The sequence below is a fragment of the Solenopsis invicta genome, chromosome 4 (genome assembly GCF_016802725.1).
Source record: "Solenopsis invicta isolate M01_SB chromosome 4, UNIL_Sinv_3.0, whole genome shotgun sequence".
NCBI lineage: Eukaryota > Metazoa > Arthropoda > Insecta > Hymenoptera > Formicidae > Solenopsis > Solenopsis invicta.
In genome coordinates, this window is record NC_052667.1 from 18,780,621 (window position 1) to 18,807,675 (window position 27,055).

Here is a 27,055-nt window from a genome sequence, read left to right on the forward strand (position 1 = left end):
TCGAAAGACGACCGGAATGAGTCAGAAGACATGGCAAAGTAATTTTGTTACACGACAATGCGCCGTCTCACACAGCAAAACCAGTGAAAGACACCTTAAAATCTCTTGGATGGGACATCCTTCCGCATCCGCCGTACTCCCCAGACCTGGCGCCATCTGACTATCACCTCTTCGCATCAATGGGGCACGCGCTCGCAGAGCAGCACTTCAGCAATTTCGAGAAAGTTGGAAAATGGCGACAAATGGTTTGCCGCAAAAGACAAGCAGTGTTTTTGGTATGGTATTCATAAATTACCTGAAAGATGGGCGAAATGTGTAGAAGCCAATGGCCAATATTTTGAATAAAAAACAATTAATTTCCCTTAAAAATTACGTGTTTTTTTTTACCAAAAAACCGAAAAAAACTTATACATACACCTGGTATACATATGATGTTGTTTGTACTAACAATATAATGACTATAAAAATGGTTTTCTTAACAATTTTCCAACTTTGCAATTATAGTCACAAATACCACATATTTGTTTTCTTTATGCAGAAACAAAAAATAAACTATGGTCTTGTATTATACAATAAGAACAATTAATTTATTTCACTATTTATGTATTTAATAATATTAGTATAAAAAATATATCAAAAATTAATTTTTTTGTGATTATATCTACACAACCCACAATACCATTGTTTCCTTTATATTTCACTAAACTATATTATTAAACACGAGTATAAGTGGAACTTAGAAATATTTATTTTAACATAATAAAAAAATTTATATTTTTTATTAGCAATTAAAATTAAATTAAATAAATATAATATAAACAAAAATATAAACTTTCGTAACGCTCATACCATCTTAATGCTGATATTTATTATGTGATTTATATGTACTCATATATCTTTTCAAATTTACTAAATTGCAAACATTTACTATGTTTTTTTAATTTTTTTAAATTTTTGTTCATTTTTACATATAAAAAAATTACGAACTAGACAAAATGGGAAAATTTCTTTTTACAATGTGGGCTTTTAACTGCCAAAAAATATACAAAATTTTTTTATTTTCTAATGTAAAAGCTGAAATTTTTCCTACAAATCTTTTTCTTAAATTTTAGAATATTTAAATTTTATTTATATATTCTGACTTCAGTTTACATCTGTTTAAAGATCGACTTATCTGCGGCGCTGTTTTCATAGATATTATAAAATTCGATATTATAAAAATTTACACAAAAATTATTAGACATTGTAAAAAGATCCACTATGATTGAAAATGTCAGTCTTTATATAAAGAAAATTTTTTTACAGATTTTTTGGGCACGTGATAGTTCCATAAAGTAGGAAGAAAATTTTCTTTTTTGTAATTTTCTATATGTAAAAATTATTAAACTTAAATAAACTTAAAAACATAGTGATTTTTTGAAAGTTGAGATTTTAAGTTTTAAAATTCGTTTTTAAGTTAAATTTCATTCATTTTTTACGAAGTTACAGCTGTTAACTTAAAAGTTAATATTGTAACGTAATTATTAAATGCTAAAATTATGAAATTTTTACATTATTTGTGTCTGCGAATACCGAGGGGAAATTCACAGCCGGCATTGGTGTACAAAATTTCGGCAGTGGACTGCCGAAAAAAGTAAGCAGTGACCTATAATATTGACGGCATTGTCGTCAGTGGTTGGGGAGTGGTGAGCTCACTTCAGAGTCGATCATGGGGTTGAGCACAAAAATTTTTGAATACTTCGGGAAAGCTTTAGAATTCTTGTGCAGGCATTGGCGTATGATAATGGGCACGCGGTAGTGTTCATAATTGCATGGCATTGCCTTAATTTTAATATAGGATTGACGGCATTGTAGGCATTGACTAACAATAAGCATTGTCGGCAGTGTACAAAAATGTCGGCAGTGTTTTACAGCAATGCCAAAAATCGGCATTGGTGTACAAAATTTTGGGTTGTGAATTCCCCCTCGGCGAATACAATATAATCTTTTATTCATATTGTATTCTATATAATATAAATAAAAGTAGTTATATAAAAAGCTAATCGAAATAGCTTCGAATCGGTATCAAAACGATGAAATATCGATATCTTCACAAAAAAATATATAATTTTCCCGTTTAAAAGTCTACTGATAAATAAATGTTACAAATAATCTATTTTTTTTTAAATATCATACAAAACACAGACATTGAAATAATCCTCAAATTTCGAGCATTATTTCAATAACATGTAATTTCGATGATTTCGATGTCGATTTGATGAGTCATTTCTGGCTAAAAATGATCTAATTTTTGATCAAAAGAAATAGAACCTGACCTTAAGTAATCTAATTAAAAATAAAATGCAAATATTTTGAATGATAAAATATGTAAAGTATATTGAGAATTTTATGGTTTAACCTGTTTATGTATTTATATTAAAAACACATTTTTATATCACACAATCATATCATGTGTTGCTATCAGAATTACAATAGCTGCAGAATCCACCTTTGATAGCAAATTAATGCTTTTACATATTATAATTTTGTATAGCAACTTGCCAGCAACAGTATCAGCAACTTAAAAATCGTTATTATCTTTGTTTTTGCTTTTATGTTGCTTTAATAATTTATAAGATTACACTTACTACAATGCTATTAAATTGTCGACAATGAGGTAACTTTTGATACTATTATTTTCCCAATAAACTGTTGGCAATACATTATATACATGTTGTCTGTGTGTTGCTTTAATGCTGGTATATTCGAAATCATTAAGACAAATATAAAGCATATTGTCAACATTACACATTTGCACGATTCTATTTAGATTCTCTTTGTTATCTAGGATCATTTATTTTTAACTCCTGTTTTTATTTACGTGTACCTTAGCTAAACTATATAAACAATCGAAATTATATAAGTTAAAAACGAAAGCTCTCTAACAATACATATTAAAAAAACATTTTAAAACAATGTCTCAAAGACATCGTAAATCGGAACATGGGCATCTTAAGAATTTTATACGGATTTCTTTTATTTAACCTGCTTATTCCAAAGAATTCGAAATTTTTAGATAACTTTATGAACTTTTTGGAAAAATTGAAACTTCGCCGTGTGTCGGTATCATTGAAAGGCGTTCAAAAGCGAAACATGTAAAAAAGGCGTGAGTAATAAATGTAGCGTTTTCAAAAGCAAGAAAATTCAGTGAAAGAGGCACTTGTCTAGTGACAGTGCTTTCGGGGTTAGTAGATCGCGCAGGTACTCACGCGCACAGTGGGGCCTGTCGTAAACTTTAAATCATTATTTATGACCATCTCAGTATGTCTTTTTGTGTAGATGCTTGTTCAGTGGCGTAGGTTTAGGTTGTTTCTTCTTGCCAAGCAACAAATGTTATCGATTTTATCATTATTGTGGTCGACTCATATGATGACAATGATAACGATATTGTCTATTAGATCACAAAGCTATTCCAACAAAGCGGAGTTTTCTCCTCAGCTTAGAAACATTGGAAAAGATTTTAAAGGGTTTATTTGCATAAGATGCTACAACTAGTAATTTTGAGAGATTTTTCAAAAGATTTGGAAAACTTATGCATTACTCTAAACATGATGGACACGAGATTTTGAAATTTCTCTCCATTTCAGAACTAACCAAGGTAGCACCTAGACTACGTCACTGGCAAGGTCCCCGTGACACAGATCAACGGCGGCAACTATAACGGTATCCGCCAGCATGACCTACTCTCGCGAAGTCGTGCTCTCTCGGTCCTTCCTCCTTCATCCTCTCTTCGTTTTACGTCTTTCTTGCAAACTCTTCTTTCCGTCCAGGTCCGAATATCCAACTGGGTTTGAATTCAAAACACTATTCAAAATAATTATGGAGCTCGAAAAGCAGTCCAGGATTCGCACATCTTTATATTTTTGATGAAGAGAAGATTCATTATCTATCCCGTAGAAAAGTAAACTAAAATAAAAGTCGGTATATCTCTCTAGAGAAATTGTAGTCAATATGATAACATTAAAAATTTAAAGCTGTTCTTTTAATAAATACCAAATGTAATATAGATATAATGTCATATAACATATATGTGTGCATATCTATAGCATTTTATATGCCTAGGGTGTGTTCAGGGAGAGGCTATTAGTGCTATTTGCATCATTCTATTCTTGTTTATATTTAATGAATAATAAAGATAGAAAACACAAATAGCGCTAATAGCGGTTTTTCCGAACAAACTCCTATATTATATTCGGTGTTTGCTGGGTTTTTGTTGCTATTTAAACAAAATCTATCTTTTCCAGGCTATTTTCGCAAAACTGGGAGATCTCCTTCAAACGATCGTATACTATTCGACCGGAAATTCGAGAAGAGTCAGGATGTGGGCGAGATAAGACGGTTGGCCGCCACTGCCGTGCGTATAAATCTCTCCCGTACGCCGGCGGGCTACACTTTTTCTTCCACGTGAGGAGCATCGCCACGGGTCGCCTCGTCGTATGGGCGGACGGTCGACCGGGCCGTGGCTGATTACGGGCAGTAATGAAAGCGGCCTGCTTGCACACAGTAGGTAGGCAGGTGCGCGCCGTCGTCTGTCATGTAGTCTTCCCCCCGTCATTTGCGTCACACGTTTTCTGCCGCATCTTCGCCCATTGAGGCCGTCAATGAGACCGACAGTCGGTGTTGTTGTTATTGTTGTTGTTGTTGTTCTGACTCTTTTTCTTCGCGTGCCTTAGCAAAGTGACCACGCGCGACTGCGGGAGCATACGAGTTGCTAATTGAAGCGTTAGGCGTCAGCTGTCACAGATCAGCCGCGGGTCCACCCGCTGGACCAGGGAGTCAAAAGCCCTGCGAGTTATGAAAGCGATTGCGCCCTTCGTTTTTCAGGTGAGTGCTTGAATGAACGTAAACATATATCTTTAGGTTCTTTATCTAATTCGAGAGAATCAAGAATTTAATTTTATTGCTGTTCAATTGCCTTTTTTGATATTGCTAATTTTATTTCCAATTATATATTATTTAAGTTGAAATAATCACTAAATGTGGAATATATAAAATCATTTATAAAAAATATTGATGTAATGTTAATTTTGAACTTACAACGAGCATCATGAGTGTTTAGGATCGATTTCGTTTGCTTTAAAATATGTGTATTATTAATGAAAATCTGATAGAAAAAATATAATTTTACAAAAATAATAGGAAAATATAATAAAAATATTTTGATATTTCAAGGATATTTTGAAAAATATTAAATTTATGAAAAATCTAAATTTATATAATTATTAAAAATTATAAATTGTCTAAAACATTTTTTATATAATTCATCATTTTGACAATAATTGTTTAAAATTAAATGGGAAATTTGACCTATTGTCTGCCTTAAACCTTAAAATGGAGATACATCAAAAAATGTGTCTGTTAGATTTTTGTTCACGTTTAGATTTTATGAAGATATTTCGAGAATTAAAACGGCTTCAGATAGTGTGATAGTTGCTGCGATATATTCTCTAGTATAAAACAACTTTTGTTATTTTTCTGAAACATTTTCTTATAGAATGTATAAGGAAAAATTTTGGAGTGAGAACATTAAAATGACCCATCTTATATAAAGAATGAATAAAGGATAAGAAGTTTTTGTAAATCTAAAGGTGCAATTTCATGTGACGCTAAAATAAGTAATTGAAGTGATAGGTTTGTCGCTCTAGCGGCTGAAGGAGGATGTTAAAGGAGTCCGATCTTTTACTCTTCTGTAGAATCTTCGTAAACAAAAAGTTGTTTGTAATCCATATGAAATACTGAAAATAGTTTTATATCTCAGAAACATGGACAAAGTAGATTATTTTGATGTTATATTGTATCTCCTTTTGTTAGCCGAATTTTTGTATACTACGTTAAAACTTATCGTGAATTGAATTTATTGTAAAAGTTTTTCATGATAATTGATACAAGATTTTAAGGGTTGTCCATTATGAATCAGTTATTAAAATGGAAAATTATAGAAATAGAGGACTCCAAATGGAGTCCTTGACATGCAGTTTTGTACATAGGATTACAATAATCTAATTTTTTTTTTTTAAATAAATCGGAATGTGTTTTTTAAAACACGTTGATTACGAATCCATTAATTAAATGGAAAAATTAATACGTCGAATTTAAAATGGCGGATTCAAAATGTTTGTGCCAGACTTAAGTTACATATTAAGTTTCCACTTACCCAACAAACAAAAATAGATTAAAAAGTATAAAAAATGGATAGACATGGATTTAAAAAATCAAGAATTTGGATTCGGCAATGACCACATTTTATGGATTTATTTCTATTCCATTAAAGTTTAAGAATTTCTTGAATCTGTTTTAATTCATGAAGTGAGACTAAAATTACGGATTTCTATTTTTTTAATCCAAAAAAAAACTATGCGAGCTATGTAATCCATTTTAATTCATGAAACGGGATTGAAATGAAGTGATTCTTATTCTTTCAATCCAAAAGAAGTATTTGCAGGCCACGCAATCCATTTTAATCGTGGATGGAAATAACTTAATTGCTGTCTTTTAATCCAAAATGTATTAATTCAAATGAATTAAAATAGATTATAATTTTTTAATTCATTTCCATTTATTGGAAAGTGATACAAAAGTATCGTTCTATCTTTGTTATTGACTGAATATCAAAAAAAAGTAGAATCATATTTGTGTCGACTTAAAATGGAACCCTAATATATTTTATTTCACAAAAAAGATGAATTTGTTAAGATCTTTTATTGCGCATTGCTAAAGTTGGATTAAAAAAAAATCCGAATTAAGAAAAGTTCCAAAGAATGGTGGATACTCTACACAACTGGTGCAAGTTTGATTATTTGCTTTAACCTTGTTTAAACCAGTGACTTTTTGCAAACTGAGAGCCACTTTCAGAAAGGTATAACATTTTGTGGGTCGCATAAGCACGTACATACACACACGCATGCACGCACACACGCGCGCACATATGTTAATATAAATACATATGTGTATAATAGACAGATATAAAATTTATATCTTAATACTAACAAGGAAATAAAAAAATGTCAACATAATTTATAAAAATTTAATTTTATAAACATATTTATTTATGAAATAAAGTGCATTCTTAAATTTAAATTCGTAAAAAATACTTAAAAGTGCAAAAATAAAACAATAAAACTATAAACATTTATTACATATTAATGTGATATTTGATGAATATGTGATTTTATATTTTTGACTTTGAGTCGGCGGATCGCAAAGAATATATAGGCCGGCCGCGAGTTAAAACGTTAAAACTTTTAAGTATCAATTACCATGAGAAACTTTTGCAATACATCCGATTTATAATAAGTTCTAACGTGATACACGAAAATTCAACTTACAAAAGGAAGCACAATATAACATAAAAAAATCTACTTTTCCTACATTTCTTGGATATAAAACTGTTTTTATTGTTTCATGTGGAGCCCAAACAATAACTTTTTGTAGTTCTTTACAGTTTCTTAGAGGAGCCAAAATTTATACTTTTCAACATTCTTTTTTGGTATAGTTTAAACTAATTTCAATTATATATGTTAACACTTACATGCTATGTGATGTAAAACACGTCGCGCAATTATTAAATTCATTCCTTTTTGCCTTTTTCATAACAACAATTTTTGTTGTAATAGTTTTGCGATAAAAGTCATGTGTCCTTTTGTCGTTTAAGATCTCAAAACAAGAATGTTTTGAAACTTTTGTCTCAAGTAATTTAGATATTAATGAATACATGTATGCTTGTAAAATATGAACTTGAATTACCGCCCCAATAAACCGAAATGGATTGAAATGGATAGAAATAGATTCGAGTGTGCTCATTATCGAATACAAATTCTTGATTTTTTGAATGTATTTGAATTCAGTTAAAGTTTACAAATTTCTTGAATCCATTTTAATCCAATAAAATGGAATTCAAACTATAGGATTTTAATTCTTTCAAATCAAAAAAAGTTTTGCGAGCCATTTTAATCTAAGAAACGGGATCGAAGCAAAGTGATTTCTATTTTTTCAATCCAAAAGGAGTTTTTGCGAGTTATGAAATCCATTTTAATCTATGACATAAAATTGAAATGACATATTTGCTATCCCAGTAAACGAAAATAAATTCAAATGAGTTGAAAATTGCAATTTATTTTAATTTATCCGAGTTAGCTCTTTTAAAGCCCCGGAGTATTTTTGGATTCAAATGAACTCAAATGGATTAAAATACAAAATGCGCTATTCATCATTTTGAATTTGGATGGATTCATGTCTCTATTATATTATTTTTGGATTCAAAATAATAAATTTGAAAAATCTAAAACGCAAATTTGAAAATGTCAAAATGAATTTATTTCTATCTATTTCAATTCATTTTTGTTTGCTGGGATTTTTTATACCCAAAATATATTTAAATGAATTAAAATCGATAACAAATCAATTCATTTAAAACCATTTCTGTTTACTTAAGTCCCATTCTTTATATACAAACCCAGTAAGAAATAACAGGTTGAATAGTAGTCAAATCAACGTTTAAAAAACAGTTGATATAGACGTCAAAAATTTGGTCGATTCGACGTTTTTGTCTCATCAAAATTATATAACTATAAGACTTCTATGAATAATTTCTTCTTGCACCACATAATCTCAATGAACAAAATAATATTTTTGTAATATTTTAAAAAATATTTTTTATAAAGAAATTCTCAGATATTTTTTTCGGAAATTCTCAAGTGGCCACCAATCGTTCCCTCAAGTCGTGACCTCGGTGAACGATGCTTAACCACTGCTGCGAACTGATCCCTTCGTGACGATCTGTGAACACTTTGTACTGATACGTGTAAATAACTGATAGATCAGATCAATATATGTTATCAAAAAGATGTATAATTAAAGAATATTATTTATATAAAAGTATATAAAATTATTGTTTTTTTATACTTTTCACAAATGCGGAATAGCATCTGGAATAACTTTTGTTATTCGTTTAAATAAGAATGTAACTAGAAATTATATGTCAATATAATACAATAATTAAATTGAATATGAAAAAATTTTGGGAATAAAAGACGTCTAAAAGATATATTACATGACACCAGTTTCAACTTGTGTTATCTGGATAAGAGAAGAAAATAGTAGATAAGAGTTATTTGGATAAGAGAAGAAAATAAACTTTAATTATTTTTGTTAATATATTTGCAAAACTACATCTAATAGAATCGAAATTTTCGAGTAGTTAAAAAGTAGTTGAAATACTTATTAATATCAACTATCAACGACAGTGACGTCGAATAGACGTCTTTTCAACTTATCATTTCTCACTGGGTATGATCATTCAAACATCGCAGATTTTTCTGTATTTATCATTCCGGTAAAATAAATTCAAACGAATTGAAAATATTCTAGAGTATTTTTGGATTCAAATCGAAATTGAAATACAAAATGCGTTATTTATCATTTTGAACTCGGATAGGTTCATGTCCCCATTGTGTTATTTTTAGATTTAAATGAACTAAAATACGAAACAAGTTATTTATTATGATGAATTTAAATGTATTTATATTATTTTTGGATTCAAATGGATTCAAAAAATCTGAAGTCCAAATTCGAAATTCATTTCTATTCATTTCAATTTATTTTTGTTTGCTGGGAATGCAGTACTGCCATTTCTGTCGTGAAACAACGACAAATTTTCACGTAGCATTGAAATCAATTCAAGAAGTTAATGAAAAATGAGTTTGAAGTAGTTGAATTTGCGAAGAAACATGTATAATAAGACTGCAAATATTTATTTGTATGATATTAAAGTTTGAGTAAATAAAAATCTTGATTTTCCCGATAATTGAGAAAGTCTAGTGACAACTCGATAGGTATGATAATGTTCATAGACATATAAGATACGCTGAGTATTTACTCGTCCGACTAGTCTAAAAATTGAGGTTGGTACAGCAAGAGAGACAAAATCGTATGGAATATTATCCTCCCTTAAAAAAATAAAAAAAAACAACAATGGATTTAAAAAGTCGAGAATTTTCCACACAGTACAGATGTCCTAGAGATGTCCATAGTACGTTTGAAAGACATCTGTACATTCTAAAAACGTCCTTGAGATAAAGTGTGCTGTGTGGATATAATTCGGCACTACATGAATCCATTTCTATCAAATTAAAGTTTAAAAATTCCTTGAATTTATTTTAATCCATAAAGTGAGATTAAAATTACGAGATTTCTATTCTTTTTAATCAATAAAAATTATGCATGCCGTTTTAATTCATGAAACGGGATTGAAATAAAATGATTTTTATTTTTTCAATCTAAAAGAAGTTTTCGCGGGTCATCCAATTTATTTTAATCTATGACATAAGATTGAAATGATTTAATTACTGTCTTTTAATCTAAATGTATTCAAATGAATTAAAATAGATTACAAATTTTTAATCAGTTTACTGGGTCATTATTATGCATAGTTCAATTACTGAAAGCTAACGATCATTCATATAACTATTAAAAGTAGTGCTATAGTGATCATATTGCAAATAATCTGATTGAATCAATAACAAAAAACCCCGGAAATGAACTATTGGAAAGCCAATAATGGTTACTATTAGCTTTAATAGTAATTATTCATTCCCTGTGATTTTGTCTCTTGTGTCATTCTGCCAACTTTATATATAGATACAATGTCTTACAACTACTGACCAATATTTTAACAAGGTATTCTGGAGGTAAAGTGAAGTAAAAAATGTCAAGGCTACAATAATTTTTTAATTATAATCGATCAAAGATAACCAATAATGTAGAATTCGCGTGCTCTAAACTATAGTTGTACAGCACGATCATCGGTTTATAATTTATTAGTGATTTTACAGTTAATATTTATTTTTATTACACATGACAATTTTTAAGGACATACTAATTATGATAATTTAAAAGTAATAAAGACCATTCTCCGATGACCTTGACATATACTCATACAGCTTAGAAAATTGCAGCAACATTCCAGCAATGTTGCAATGTCGCAAATTGCAATGCAATATTACGGAGACATTGCAGAAACATAAATTAACGATATACTTGCAATATCTCAGCAATATGATATTAATATTCTGGAAACATTGCAATATTATAATTTTTTAAGTACAAAGTAATGGCAATAAAGAACCAAAGCAGAATATTCGCGTATAAAGTAAAAAAAGTAAAAGTAATGTTAACTTTCTTGAATAAAAATTTATAATTTTAAACAATATTTGTATATTAATATCCAACTAAATTTATACTTAAAAATGTTATCACAAAAAATGTAATTTTTGCTAGTTAAATAAATAAGTAAGTAAATTATACGTTTAGAATTGCCAAGTATTTTTTATATGGAAATGTAAAAGCTGGAGGAGACTTTTGTGTAATGCATAATGAATAAACTAGAGTCCTTTATTTCCCCTCTTTAAGATAGAAATGAAGAATTTTGGTTCATTCTCTTATGTGTTATGCATTATGCAAGAGTATGTGCTCCCGGCTTTACTCAGAACATTAATACACAGAACATTTTAGCCCCAAATATTCCAGCAATGTTGCAGCAACGTTGCTACAAATGTTATTGCTGAAATGTTGTAATATTATAATAAAAGTTGTGATGTATTATTATATAACGTTTCATTATTCATACTAAATACATAACATTGCAATGTTGCTCAAATGTTTTAATGCAATATTTTAAAAAGCGGACATCTTAATGTTGCTACAATCTTACAATACAACAATATTGCAGCAATGTTTCGCAATTAATGCAATATGTAATATGCAATATTGTAATATGCAATATTACAATGTTTCAATGAAATCATCCTGCAATGTTTCTACAATCTCTTTGTACTGTATGGGTATTGTCAAAGTCCCCGTGGAAAAAAACTATTGGTAACTTCTGAAAACTGTTACTACCCTAGTAGCAATTTTCTGCAAGACTGCTGTAATCTTGCAGCAGATTTTTGAAAGATTCTGTCAACAGGACGTTATAATCTGCTTCCTCATACTGTTCAATTCTCCTGAAAGATTCTGCAGTCAAATTCTTGCAAGAAATTTGTATATATATCTGCTACAAGATTTGGAAAATTCTTTCACTAGAATATTTTAGTATAACCTTAAAATGGATTAAATTTGAATTAAAGATTTCACTTATGTACAAGATTAAATAACAATACAAATTGTTATTTACATGTAAAAATATAAAAATTTTATGTGGAACAGCGTTCCACACAAACATCATATTTAAAAAAAATGAGAGCAAACTTTTGTCTCAGGCAGCTCTTATATATAAGAGTTCACTGAAGTATGAACTGGACAGTCGCCCACGGCGGCGCCTAGATATAACGCCCGTGGCCGCACTCGACTCACGAGAAGATCTTCCGCGGCGTGGCCACCTAGCGGTGGCACCAGTATTCGCTTGTTAAATTCATTTCATTCCGAAATTGTTATAAACCTTGCGGCAGATCTTTCTGCCGCTGATTAAGCAGAATTTGTACAATATCTGCACAAGATCTGCGTGTCATTTCCATTGTAAGAAACTTGCAAAAATCTGCAGATCATATTTCTGCAATATTTGCACGAGATCTGCACGCTACTTCTGTTAAAAGAATCTTATGTCATTCGGCTGAAGAACTTTGCTAGACTGTTTACAGATTGCAGTTGCGAGAAGAATCTGCTTCGAGATAGCTCAATATTTGTACCAACTTTCTGCAAACAATTCATATACAAGTACAATTCATATACAGTGCACGAATATTGAAGCAGTCTGCTAGCAATCTGCCAGCATGGCTCTTTTGGGAATAATCTTCTGCACATCTGACTCAATTTTACTGCAATTAACTGCACGCTGATTCTGTTCTGCAGAAAATTGCAGAAAATGCTACTAGAATATTCAAAAATGAGAAAACTATTGAGAAAACTATTGAAATCTCTAATAGTAACTACAGGCATTTCCCATACAGCACAGAAATATTGCAGCAATGTTGCAAAAATCATTCTTTGCAAGATAACAGTATTGCAGGACCGTTGCAAAATATTGCTGCAACGTTGCTGCAATCTTGCAGCAACTATAAAATGTCCGCCCTGTGAAATATTGCAAAACAATATTGCAACAATAATACAATATAGTATCCGAGTAAAAATTTTATATATTTATAAATATTTATTTTAATATTGTCAAAAATAGTTTTTTTAATGTTAAATGAAGTAGAAATGCGAGGGGAAATTCACAGCCGGCATTGGTGTACAAAATTTCGGCAGTGGACTGCCGAAAAAAGTAAGCAGTGATCTATAATATTGACGGCATTGTCGTCAGTGGTTGGGGAGTGGTGAGCTCACTTCAGAGTCGGTTTTTCGATCATGGGGTTGAGCACAAAAATTTTTGAATACTTCGGGAAAGCTTTAGAATTCTTGTGCAGGCATTGGCGTATGATAATGGGCACGCGGTAGTGTTCATAATTGCATGGCATTGCCTTAATTTTAATATAGGATTGACGGCATTGTAGGCATTGACTAACAATAAGCATTGTCGGCAGTGTACAAAAATGTCGGCAGTGTTTTACAGCAATGCCAAAAATCGGCATTGGTGTACAAAATTTTGGGTTGTGAATTCCCCCTCGTAGAAATGTTACTTAAAATTTAAAAAAATTGGGAATCTTTCTCAAGAATTTTTTTTTGGCAATTTTCAAGCGACTACCCATCCAAGTCGTAACGTTGCTTGACCTGTAAGACTGCTGCGGACTGATGATGACCTGGTGATGATCTGTGAATTTTACACTTTATATTAACACATGTATATCGAGTCAATATATGTTATTGAAAAGATGAAACATATAATTAATGCATATTATTTATATAAACATATAAAAATGATACTTTTTTAGGATTACGACTTGAATGAGTGATCGCTTGAAAATTTCCGGAAAAAATTCTTGAAGAAGGTTATCGATATTTTTTACTTTAAAAAACATTTTTATTTTATTTACTGTTAAAAAACGGTTTTTTACAATATTAAAATAAATATTTATTATAATATGAGCCATTATTATAGGAAAGAGCCAATTTGGTCGAAACTGAGTCAGCACTAAATACGATAATTGGGTTCGTAAATAAATTTTTAAATTGGAAAATTTAATTGTTTTATCAAAATATAAGTACTATGATAACGATTTATTAAAATAAAATCAGTTAATTTGTTTATATTTACTTAATAATAAAGTTCAAATATTCATAGAAATTCAAATAGATGAAAACGCAACGCTATTAGTGTGACGTCACGATGTTGTTCCTTTTTCGCGCGCTTTGAGCTTTCTGCTGCATGATAGTTTTGCACAATTATTATTATCACATTATAAGCAAAAAGTAGCTTCAAATATGGCAAATATTTTAGAATCAGATTTTATTAAAACTGACTCAACAAATTTACCTAAAACAGACGCATTTATGAGTTTGTGAGTTTATTGGAAAGTGACAAATTCAACGCTGCTGAAGTTAGGAATGCAAAAGCTGCAATGTAAGTTCATTTATTTCTAAAATCAGACGAAGAGCATCTTGCAGCCAAAATATCAGTCACCTCTACTTTACGTTTTTGTTTCTCAGTAAGATGAAGGGAACGATTTGCAGTTTGTTCTCTATCGAGTTGACAGGAAAAAATATGTGACATAACTCCAGATTTCATTTTTATAGGGCCACCCATTGAAGAGAAACAAATATAATTTTCCATGTCATCTTTAATTAGAAAATATCAACTAAAAAATTATTTGTACAACATGTCATTTTTAGATATAATACTATTCTCATAACCTAGCCTCAATACTTTAGAAATATAGATACTAATGCAAATAATAATTTGATATTGAATATTTACAACAAAATAATCCTTATAACAAAAATAATTCGATTTTGTTGGTTCATCCGGATATCGAGCCAATCGAAACCACAACTACCTTATTACTTCTTCGCGTAGTACTGTCACAAATACTTTAACGGGTGCACTTTTTGTAATATTTTTGCACAAGGGTACAAAACACCATCAATAATTAGTCATGTTTATAACACGCACAGCCCAAATTAAATAAAAATCGAACATACAGCTGTACTGAGTGCCGTGTACAACTATATTATGCGCTTTCGGCAATAACATCGTGACATCATCTTCGGATATTTTCGGGTAATTCCAAAGTGTTCAAATGATCAGACGCCCGACTGTGATTTAAAAGTGTTGTGACTTTTTATAAATACAGAGTTTATTGCAAAATTAAAAAAGATACAAACAAATTTAAATGTATTTTATCGATTAACAATGTTACCAAAAATAGACTTAAGAACTAAATTAGACTATAAGTTACCATTTAAAACGATAAATACTATGCAAAACATTAGCGACCAAATGAGCCCTTTCCTATGATAATGTTACATATATTTATGAGTTTCACATAAAATAACACACACACACACACACACACACACACACACACACACACACACACACACACACACACACACACACACACACACACACACACATATATATATAAATTAACATGCCTTCATAAATATACTTTATATATGTAGTGTTTATGTATGTATGTACATATATATATACATATATATATATATAGTATATATATATATATATATACATAGTATATATATACAGGGTGTCAGGTAAATGCCCCTGGTTTCGTGGATTGATAAATCAAGTAAAACTAAGCAGAAAAGTCCTTTACCATTTTTTAATACTTGTCATAGTTAACGAAATAAAAATTAATAAAGTCTTCGGATAAGTGCGTATCACCGCGCGCAAGGACCGCCCGCCGGTCGCCGAGACGTAGGCAGCCGCGGCTGGCGACGCGGCGCGGTGAGGAGGAAAAACAGCAGTAGCTACGGCCCCCAAACTACTGCTGCTTTTCCCTCCTCACCGCGCCGCGCCGCCAGCCGCGACTACCTACGTCTCGGCGATCGGTGGGCGGTCCTTGCGCGCGATGATACGCGCTTATTCTCAGACTTTATTAATTTTTATTTCGTTAACTATGGAAAGTATTAAAAAATGGTAAAGGACTTTTCTGCTTAGTTTTACTATCAATCCTCGAAACCAGAGGCGATATTTACCTGACACGCGGTACACACACACGCACACGCACACGCACACGCACACGCACACGCACACGCACACGCACACACACGCACGCACGCACGCACGCACGCACGCACGCACGCACGCACGCACGCACGCACGCACGCACGCACGCACGCACGCACGCACGCACGCACGCACGCACGCACGCACGCACGCACGCACGCACGCACGCACGCACGGACGCACGCGCGCGCGCGCGCACACACACACACATACATACATACATATATATGTACACACACACCCATACAGCACAGAAAATTGCAACAACATTGCAACAATGTTGCAATGTTGCAGATTGCAATGCAATATTATGGAGATATTGCAGAAACATAAATTAACAATAGGCCCGCAACATCGCATGGCATATGTCAGTAATATGCCGGAAACATTGCAATATCATAATTTTTTAATAAAGTAGTGGCAATAAAGAACCAAAGCAGAATATTTACGTATAATAATATATTAATTTAACTCATCTATAATTATTCACCCACATTTAGCAAACTAAAGTCGGGCGACGTTTTCCGCTAAATTTCTACATTCTCTAACAGTACAACCGTCCATATATCGACTGTAAGTTGACTCATCCAAGTCAGGCTTTCAAAGTTGACTGCAAATCGACTTTGCATACACGTCTGCAGACATCCTTCAAATGTTGACTCTAAGACGTCTAGAAAAAAAAATGCGGTCCCGTGGTGCTGTGTGCATCATAGTATTGTTAAGAAACATAAATATTTATATCAATAGACAAAATAGGTTCATATATGAAGAAACTTCAATCTACAGCCCAATGAACAAACAATATTTTTTAATTGTTTTTTTCATAAGAATTTTTTCATATTTAATTTAATTATTGTATTATATTGATATATATTTTCTAATTACATTCTTATTTAAACAAATAACAGAAAAGTTATTCTAAATGCTATTCTGCATTTGCGAAATTAGTAAAAAAAAACTATGATTTTATATTTGTTTATATAAATACTAGGTAAAACTTTACAAGGGGAGCATCCTCTGACAACCTTGACCTTGACATATGTTATCAATGGGAAGATACTGAGTAACATACAAAAGGTTTTGAGTAATGCTCATTTCTTATTAAAAAAATATCAGAAAAAAAATAGTTTTTCTTAATTATTTCACTAAATATTCATTTTACGAAAAAATTCGTCAAACAAATAATGAAGCTAGTAATAAGCCTTATAAAAAAAGTTATATACATTTTTTGTCTAACTTCAATACTTTAGTCGTTATAGTAGAAAAACTGTTTAAAATAATTTTTTTTTATTTTTAGTAGTTTTGTGTAAAAAGTAGATGCTTGGGCTCCCCCGTACCTTCTCACTGTGTTTTTTCCAAGCCAACCTAACCCCATTTTAATTGTAATTTGATCAAGGATATCTAATTGACGTTGCGATATTAGATTTGAAATTACGGCCCACCCCTTCTCTCACCCACTCCGTCATTAGTGGACCTGAAACGAAGTGGGTTGGGTTAGAAAAAATACGAGGAGGGGGTGCAGGGGGAAGGGCGAAGCCCCTCCCACGCCCACGCGTTCTCTGTATATTGTAAAAAAACTGTTTTGCGTCGAAAACTCTTTCGACGCAAAACAATTTTTCTACAATAACGACGAAAGTATTGAAATTGGGTAAAATATGTATATGACCTTTTTTATAGAACTTATAACTAACTTCATTTTTTGTTTGACACATTTTTTCGTAAAATAAATATTTTCTAAAATAAGTAAGAAAAACTGTTTTTTCTTTCTGTAATGATAAGTTTTTAATAAAAAGTGAGCATTAAAACCTTGTGTATGTCACTCAGTACCTTCCCATTGATAACATATGTCAAGGTCAAAGTCATTTAAGGCTGCTCCTTTTTTGTAAAGGTTTATCAAATACTGTGCTTTAATTATACATATTTCATTTTTTCGATAACGTATATTGACCTGATCTACCAGTTATACATGGTGTCAGGTAAATACCTCTCCCTGGTAAATACCTCTCCCTTTCGAGGATTAATAGTAAAACTAAGCAGAAAAGTCCTTTACCATTTTTTAATACTTGCCATAGTTAACAAAATAAAAATTAATAAAGTCTTCGAATAAGCGCGTATCACCGCGCGCAAGGACCGCCGGTCGCTGAGACGTAGGCAGCCGCAGGTGGCGGCGCGGCGCGGTGAGAAGGGAAAAGCAGCAGTAGTTCGGGGGCCGTAGCTACTGCTGCTTTTCTCTTCTTACCGCGCCGCGCCGCCAGCCGCGGCTGCCTACGTCTCAGCGACCGGCGGTCCTTGCGCGCGGTGATACGCGCTTATTCGAAGACTTTATTAATTTTTATTTTGTTAACTATGGCGAGTATTAAAAAATGGTAAAGGACTTTTCTGCTCAGTTTTACTTAATCTATCAATCCACGAAACCAGGGGCGGTATTTACCTGACATCCTGTATATAGATATCAGCATAAAGTGTTCACAGGTCATCATGAGGGATCAATTGGCAACGATCACGGAGGTCAAGCAATGTTTACCAGAGTCGCGACTTGGATGGGACCGCTTGAAAATTTCCGAAAAAGATTTCAAAAAATTTTTTTTTTGCGAAAAATATTTTTTTTAATGTTATACAAATATTGTTTCGTTCATTGAAATTACGTGGTGTAATAATATTTATGTAAATATTTTAGAAAAATGGGATGTTTTAATGCAATATTTCAAAAAGCGGACATCTTAATGTTGCTGCAATCTTCCAGCAATGTTGCAGCAATGTTTCGCAATTAAAATGCAGTATTATAATGTTTCAATGAAATCATTCTGCAATGTTCCTGCAATCTTTGTGTGCTGTATGAGTATATATATATATATATATATATATATATATATATATATATATATACAGGGTGATTCAAAATAACCTATTGGTCCCGAAGCTGGCATATTCGTAATCGAATTCTGAGACGATTTTTCCTTTTGCAAAAATTTGTCCGGAGCTTAGTTTTCAAGTTACAATAAGAATTAGTTAGCGTATGACCGGTCAGGTACAAGTGGTAGACAGGGGCGGCGCGACTCACTGTTACACGTGGGTATTTCCGTGGGGCACCTGCGCTCAAATGAAAAACAAAAGTACATGGACAGCACATTTCTATTTAAACTTTCTTTCCCTCTCTCTTTCTCTCTCTCTCTCTCTCTCTCTGTCACTTTAATTATGCTACATTTAACTTGTCAAATTTCGATCTATTATCCGGCCGTCAAATATCGGGATGACCGTAAAATCTTCAAGTAAGTTTACATTATTATAATAAATGTACGCCCGAGAATAATAAAATTTAATGCAAATTAGATTACTTAAATGTGCACTTGCAAGTTAAAAGTAGCACTTTTAAAACGCACAAAAAGGAAAGGAGAGAGAGAGAGAGAGAGAGAGACGGGGGAGAAGGGGGCTTTAAACAAGTTTAAGCACGTTCACTCACGCACACGGCAATCAGCTTATTGTTTCCACGATGCGACAGTTAAATTTAAATTTGTCCTTTATCCATATCTATCCCTCGAAGTTGTTTCATATTATTCCACATTTACACTATTTACTCTGCACTTGATCGATAAACGCGGAACTACGCGACGAACCGATCGATCAACTTTATTAATTACTATTCTAATCACTACAATCATTCGATGCGTTAAAATTACTCAAAGAAACACGTGTTTACGTTACGATCACACAACACGTGTTCACTCGACGATATGAAGCAGTCGACTGGATGTTATTGGTTATGTTGTTATAAGAGTGTCGGACGATTGGTTAAAGCCATAAGTCAAAACGCGGTAATTTAAAATAAAAATATTGGTTAATACAATTTACATCAATACAATTTATTAGAAAAATGTTGCAAATGCACGTTTATCAATATTTGTTAAAAATTGTATGATAGTGACTTTATCAAGATAATTATTATTCATTCTAAATATTCAAGAAATAATTTTATTAAAATCAATTTTTTCTAAACATTTTTTTTTATTTCTTATTTTTGAATATTTGCGAAAACTGTGAAAATATTCCTCGAAATAAAATATTTGGTTGCCCTGAAAAGGGCAGATTATCCGTTGCTGCAAGAAGATTTCAAGAATTATATCCTTGAAGTTTTTTTTATAATAAATATTCTAAATAATTATCTTGATAAAGTCACTCACAATTTTCAACAAGTAATAATAAACATGCATTTGCTACATTTTTCTAATAAATTGTATCGATGTAAATCGTATTAATCAATATTTTCATTTTGAATTACCGCGTTTTGACTTATGGCTTTAACCAATCGTTCGACACTCTTATAACAACATAACCAATAACATTCAGTCGACTGCTTCATATCGTCGAGTGAACACGTGTTGTGTGATCGTAACGTAAATATGTGTTTCTTCGAGTAATTTTAACGCATCAAATGATTATAGTGTTTACAGTAGTGATTAATAGTAATTAATAAAGTCGATCGATCGGTTCGTCGCGTAGTTCCGCGTTTATCAATCAAATGCAGAGTAAATAGTGTAAATGTGATGAACTATGAAACAACTTCGAAGGATAGATCTGGATAAAGGACAAATTTAAATTGAACTGTCGCATCGTGGAAACAATAAGCTGATCGCCATGTGCGTAAGTAAACGTGCTTAAACTTGTTCAAAGACCCCTCCGTCTCTCTCTCTCTCTTCTTTCTATCCCTTTTTGTGCGTTTTAAAAGTGCTACTTTTAACTTGCAAGTGCACATTTAAGTAATCTAATTTGCATTAATTTTTATTATTCGCGGGCATACATTTATTATAATAATGTAAACTTGCTTGAAGATTTCACGGTTATCCCGATATTTGACGGCTGGATGACAGATCGAAATTTGACAAGTTAAATGTAGCATAATTAAAGTGACAGAGAGAGAGAGAGAGAGAGAGAGAGAGAGAAAGAGAGAGAGAGAAAGTTTAAATAGGAATGTGCTGTCCATGTACTTTTGTCAGTCATTTGAGCACAGGAGGTGCCCCACGGAAACACCCACGTGTAACAGTGAGTCGCGCCGCCCCTGTCTACCACTTGTACCTAACCCGTCATACGCTAACTAATTCTTATTGTAACTTGAAAACTAAGCTCCGGACAAATTTTTGCAAAAGGAAAAATCGTCTCAGAATTCGATTATGAATAAGCCAGCTTCGGGACCAATAGGTTATTTTGAATCACCCTGTATATATATATATATATATATATATATATATATATATATATATATATATGTATCTATATTTTAATAATGTTTCTACAAGATTGCACTGCAATATGTAACGTTGCAGCAATATTGCTGCAAGTTTTTGTGCTGTATGGGTTACTATTCATTACTATTGAAAATATGAATAGTTTATTATTGGAGCGAATCGAATTTGATGTTTCCAATAACAAAACACAATTTTTTTTAAACATATTATTCTTACTTATTCTTTATTATTCTATAGCTTAATCTGTATTCAATGTTTCACATATAATATTTTAATTCATTAATTACAATTACGTATTATTTTACAAATTTTTGAAAACGTATCGGCGCGGACGGGATTCGAACCTAAGATTTCGAAAGTTTCTGAACAACAACCTAATATGCTAACACTGAGCAAATCGTACATTTGTGCTATCGTTAATAAAAAGTTATAATTGAAGTAAAGCTGATTTGAACAGAACTTGCGTCTTGAGTATCGCGCAAACACTCTTACTAGCTCTTATTATTTAGCCTCAGATATTTTAAATACGAAGTATGTTCGGAAAGTAAGGTTACAACAAATATTATAAATCAAAATATGTGAATTTATTTATGAAACTTACATGGAATGTTACGTAGGTATATAACTATTTTTCAACATAGTCACCATTCAGTTCCTTACATTTAGTGAGCCGCGGGATCAATTTTTTTATGCCCTCGTTGCACTCGTTTCCCGCCAACTTCCTCGACCATTCGTAGACTGCGTCTTTTACCTCCAAATCGGACGAAAATCGTTTTCCACTGAGATGCTCCTTTAGACGAGTGAAAAGGAAGAAATCAGAAGATGCAAGGTCCGGACTATGGGATGGATGATTTAAAACATCCCAACCAAACCTTTTTGATGGGATCACTAAATGTAAGGAACTGAATGGTGACTATGTTGAAAAATAGTTATATACCTACGTAACATTCCATGAAAGTTTCATAAATAAATTCACATTTTTCGATTTATAATATTTGTTGTAACCTTACTTTCCGAACATACCTCGTATAAACTGTATAAATAATTAAACCTGTTCCTGTCCTTGGGCAAACCAGTCCAAAAATAACAATTAGAAATAGTATTAAAGCATGAAAAAACATTATTGACGTAAAGAGCGTTGCAAAAGTCAATTTTGCAATTGTTATAAATAATTGTTATAAACAAATTGTTAAAAATTGACTGTAGAGGAAAACTGATTGTGCCAATTGATTTAACGGGAAATATTACTAAAGAAACATACAGGGTGATTCTTCATTGTTGTACCCACTTTTTACCATAGGAGCACGCATTTGTAATTTCTAATATAATAATTAGAAAGTTAGAAATTCTTATCCGTCGATAAATCATGCTTCTAGGGTAAAAAGTGGGTACAACCATTAAGAATCACCCTGTATGTGATGCTTTCTTAATTGTTATAGTTGTTATAAACAAATTAGTTACATAATTGTTTTGATAAAGAGATAATGACCAAATTCATTAATGTAAAATATTTTGAAGTCAAATATAAAAAAATGTCATTTGGATTTAGAACATTTTTATCATATTATTAATAATATTTGCCAAAAGTCATAGTTACCGTTCAAGTACTCTTCAGTTACATAGTCGCAAATAGTTACTATTCAGAACTATTTGCCGATAGTTTTGTAATAGTTACTATTTAATTACTATTCACGCGCGCACGTTACCAATAGAAGTATCAACATGGATTTATAACTTTCTAAAAATGAAAACTTCAAGAAAATTAAGAAAAGCCCCTATGCAAAATGTTTTTTGTAAAGCAGATAACTGTTGTCGCAAAAAACAAGATTGCCATTTTAGACTAATAACGTATTCAATTTGTTAATTCGACCTGACAACATATGTTAAGGTCAAGGTCATTGGAGGATAGTTTCTATTACTGTACAATTATTCTAATTATTACTGTTAGATTTATTAAATTTATAATAATAGTTTCACAAATATAGGATTTTTGCGTTTTTGACATAAAAAGCATTATGAAAAATATAATAATTTACTGTTATTTTTGTTTTTACGTCTTAGTATGAAGTACGAAATCGTGTAATTACAATAAATCAACGAAATAAGATTAAATACTTCCTATTTCTGAAACAATTTTAGTTTTTATTACAATCTTATAGCGTTTTCGACTGCAGTGGGTTTTATCCAGGACGATCGTCCGTTCTAATTGGACGATTCCGGCAAATGGCGACAAACCTGGGTTAAAATTTACTGCAGTCGAAAACGCTATTAATGTACTGAAATTATACAATTTTACAATAAATAGTTTTATTTCAGTGATACCCAGATTACCAAACAAGCTTTAGTACATCGGATAACTCAATGTACTACATGTGTGTTCTGAACTTGTCAATTTTCTGACATTGGAATCTATTGTGGAACTGATTGTGAATTAGCAATAGAAAAGTAAAGACACATTATCAGTTAATGAAGACTTTACATGATTGTAGAACTACAGACAGTTTATGGAAGCACCTCTTTTTTAGATTGTCGACATTGAATATGGTATGTAAAATGACAATATTTTTTTCATTTGGCTATCTGGGTATATGCACTGTCTTTCAATAACAATATTGTTATTTTTGTATTTTTCATGTTGTATGAAGCTTGCAATCGTCTAATTACATTGATTGCGCGGTCAGTAAGAGTACCTATTTCTTAATTGGAATCACTGAAAAACAGTGAATAGTCACTGATAATCACAGTCATAAATATAGCACTGCAAATCAGTAAGATTTCACTGATTCAGATTAAGAGAATATTTTAATGAACATTCAAATACTTTATCCATTACTTCAATTCATTATTTTATTTACAAAGAATTATGAAATCTAATTCTTTTTAACAAATTTGTTTTTATTTAAACAAAACGTTTACGAAAATTGATAAGTGAAAAAGGCCTATTTAACAGTAAACAATATCGATTAGGCCTTTAGCGAGCAAAATTTATTCCGAAAAATACTTAGACAGATGACATTTACAATATATTAAATAATTTTTTAAAGCGAGAAAAAAAAACAATGCGATATACGATGAAGGCTCTGAGGAGCAAAAAACGTGTTTGATTAATGTACTCGTTATTTTCAAAAAAATTTTTTTCTCGCTTTTTTTAAAAGATTATTTAATATATTATAAATATCATCTCTCTAAGTATTTTTGGAATAAATTTTGCTCGTTAAAGGCCTAATCAATATTGTTTACTGTTATTCACTCACATGAGCTTGTTTTTATTTATATTATTTGATAAGCCTATTTAATTTATAATATTACGTAATTCAGTATCTGTTTAGAATTGTGTTTTAAGACTGATAAATAATCGGCGCAAAGTTTGTATGAACTAGAAATTGAAAAATTACCGAAAAGTATTCTCAAAATCTGCTTTGACCGAATCGACCTTATTTTTTGTTTATTAATTTGTAATTAATTGGGCCGTAAATGGCCAAATTTAACTTATTATTTTTTCTAAATTTTTAAATCATGAAAGAAGTAAAACTGTATAATTTTAGGACATCAAGTTGTAATAAAAATAAAAATTGTTTAAGAAATGTAGACAACATAATTTTATTTTATTTATTTATTGTAATTACATAATTTTACGCTTTATAAGACATGAAAAATACAAAAATAACAATAAATTAAATGTTTTATAATTATTTTTTGTGTTAAAACGCAAAAAACCTTTTTTCACAATTTTAAAATTATTAAATTTAATAATTTTTACAGTAACAACTGTTGCGTAAACGTTTACTTTATTTATTATTACCCGAAATGGAATAATCGAAGTGTCTTGTAGCATACTCGTTCATTCAGGCCCAAACGTATCGAAACATGTTCGTGCGGATAGGCGCATCGCGTATTCACACACACACACACACGCACGCACGCACGCACGCACGCACGCACGCACGCACGCACGCACGCACGCACGCACGCACGCACGCACGCACGCACGCACGCACGCACGCACGCACGCACGCACGCACGCACGCACGCACGCACGCACGCACGCACGCACGCACGCACGCACGCACGCACGCACGCACGCACGCACGCACGCACGCACGCACGCACGCACGCACGCACGCACGCACGCACGCACGCACGCACGCACGCACGCACGCACGCACGCACGCACGCACGCACGCACGCACGCACGCACGCACGCACGCACGCACGCACGCACGCACACACACACACACACACACACACAAATCTTCGCCGAGACGACGGATGACCAATCGAAACGCGGCCACTAGGCTAAGCATGCGATTCGCTGAGGGCGAAGTGGTGGGATCACCATAAGCCACAAGAGCTATAAAATTGATTGCTCATCAATCGATCATCATCATTTTTCGTTTTTGGCAGCCGCACGACAACTTGGAAGTGTTAACAATAAACCTAACAATAAACAACTGTATCGCTGCGCTACTGTCGTCAGAACAAATAGTTATTTCAAAAGTGTACTTATATATTGAATAAACTTTAATATACTATTATAGTAGTTTTGTGAAGTGTCCTCTCGCAAACCATGCGAAGACTAGTACGGACCGTCGATACCATGCTAAGCAACGGTAAAGTGCCGAACAAAAATACTAATCAAAATTAAACAAAAATTCAACATTCTTTAGCCTTAACTATTTTTAATATAAATTATATGTATAAATAACACTCAACAAAAATTCAACATTTTCTTTGGTTTTCATGTAAACGAAATTGTTTCTAATAGATTTTGATGCGCTAATTACAAATCTGGCCGTAAAAATATCGTATCATGTCAAGTTTTTAAGATATTTTAACTTAAAGGTTCAAAAAATGAGGTTTTTAGCCATTACCTATGACTTATAAAATCTAACAATTTTTTTCAGCATCCAGCTGGATGTCACATTAAAGTGTTATTTTTACTCTTTCTAACGCATATTTGATTGCTATGATCCGACTTTTTTTCGCTGAAATAGAGCAAATTGAATTTATTTTTGTTTTTTAACCTTCTATGTCACATTTATATGTATCGTACCAATTGTTTTAAAAATTTGTATCCGAGTTTTTTGGGTCGCTGATTACGAAATTTGAAAACAGATTTTCAAAGTTCAAAATGACCGATCTAATTTGACAGATCCAAATCTCAACAAAATAAAAAAATTCAATTTGCTCTATTTCAGCAAAAGAAAGTCGAATTATAGCAATCAAATATGCATTGGAAGGGGTAAAAATAACACTTTAATGTGACATTCAGCTAGATGCTAAAAAAAAATTGTTAGATTTTATAAGTCGTAGGTAATGGCTAAAAACCTTATTTTTTGCACCTTTAAGTTACAATATCTTAAAAAGTGGACGTGATACAACATTTTTGCGGCCAGATTTGTAATTAGCGCATCAAAATCTTCCAGAAACAACTTCATTAACTTTAAGGCTAAAATGGAGTTGACCAGTGTAATTAGCAGGGAATGGAAAGTTACTTTTTAAAAATAACTTGTTATCGTTACTCGTTACCGAATCAAAAAAGTAACTAGTTACCGTTACTTGTTACTGACTCTCAAAAGTAACTTGTTACCGTTACCGTTACATAGAAAGTAACAATTCGTTATTTTTTCATTACTTTTTTAATTTTAAAATAAAA

The 27,055-nt window shown here is 32.0% G+C and overlaps 1 protein-coding gene across 6 annotated transcripts in view; it reads left to right on the plus strand.

Moving 5' to 3' along the window:
- Positions 1 to 242: 242 nt before the first annotated feature.
- LOC105202540 (protein spaetzle 4) overlaps positions 243 to 27,055 on the plus strand; it is a 115,298-nt gene continuing 88,485 nt past the window's right edge. For 3 of the 6 annotated variants that reach the window (XM_039448581.1, XM_039448578.1, XM_039448582.1), the window contains exons 1-2: positions 3,985 to 4,863; positions 23,716 to 23,943. In XM_039448581.1, the coding sequence (XP_039304515.1) occupies positions 23,866 to 23,943 (78 nt within the window). In that variant the 5' untranslated portion in view covers positions 3,985 to 4,863; positions 23,716 to 23,865. Of the gene's footprint in view, positions 276 to 3,984; positions 4,864 to 23,715; positions 23,944 to 27,055 lie in introns of those variants that run through there. The other 3 variants (XM_039448579.1, XM_039448580.1, XM_026139863.2) reach the window with 3 other exon arrangements.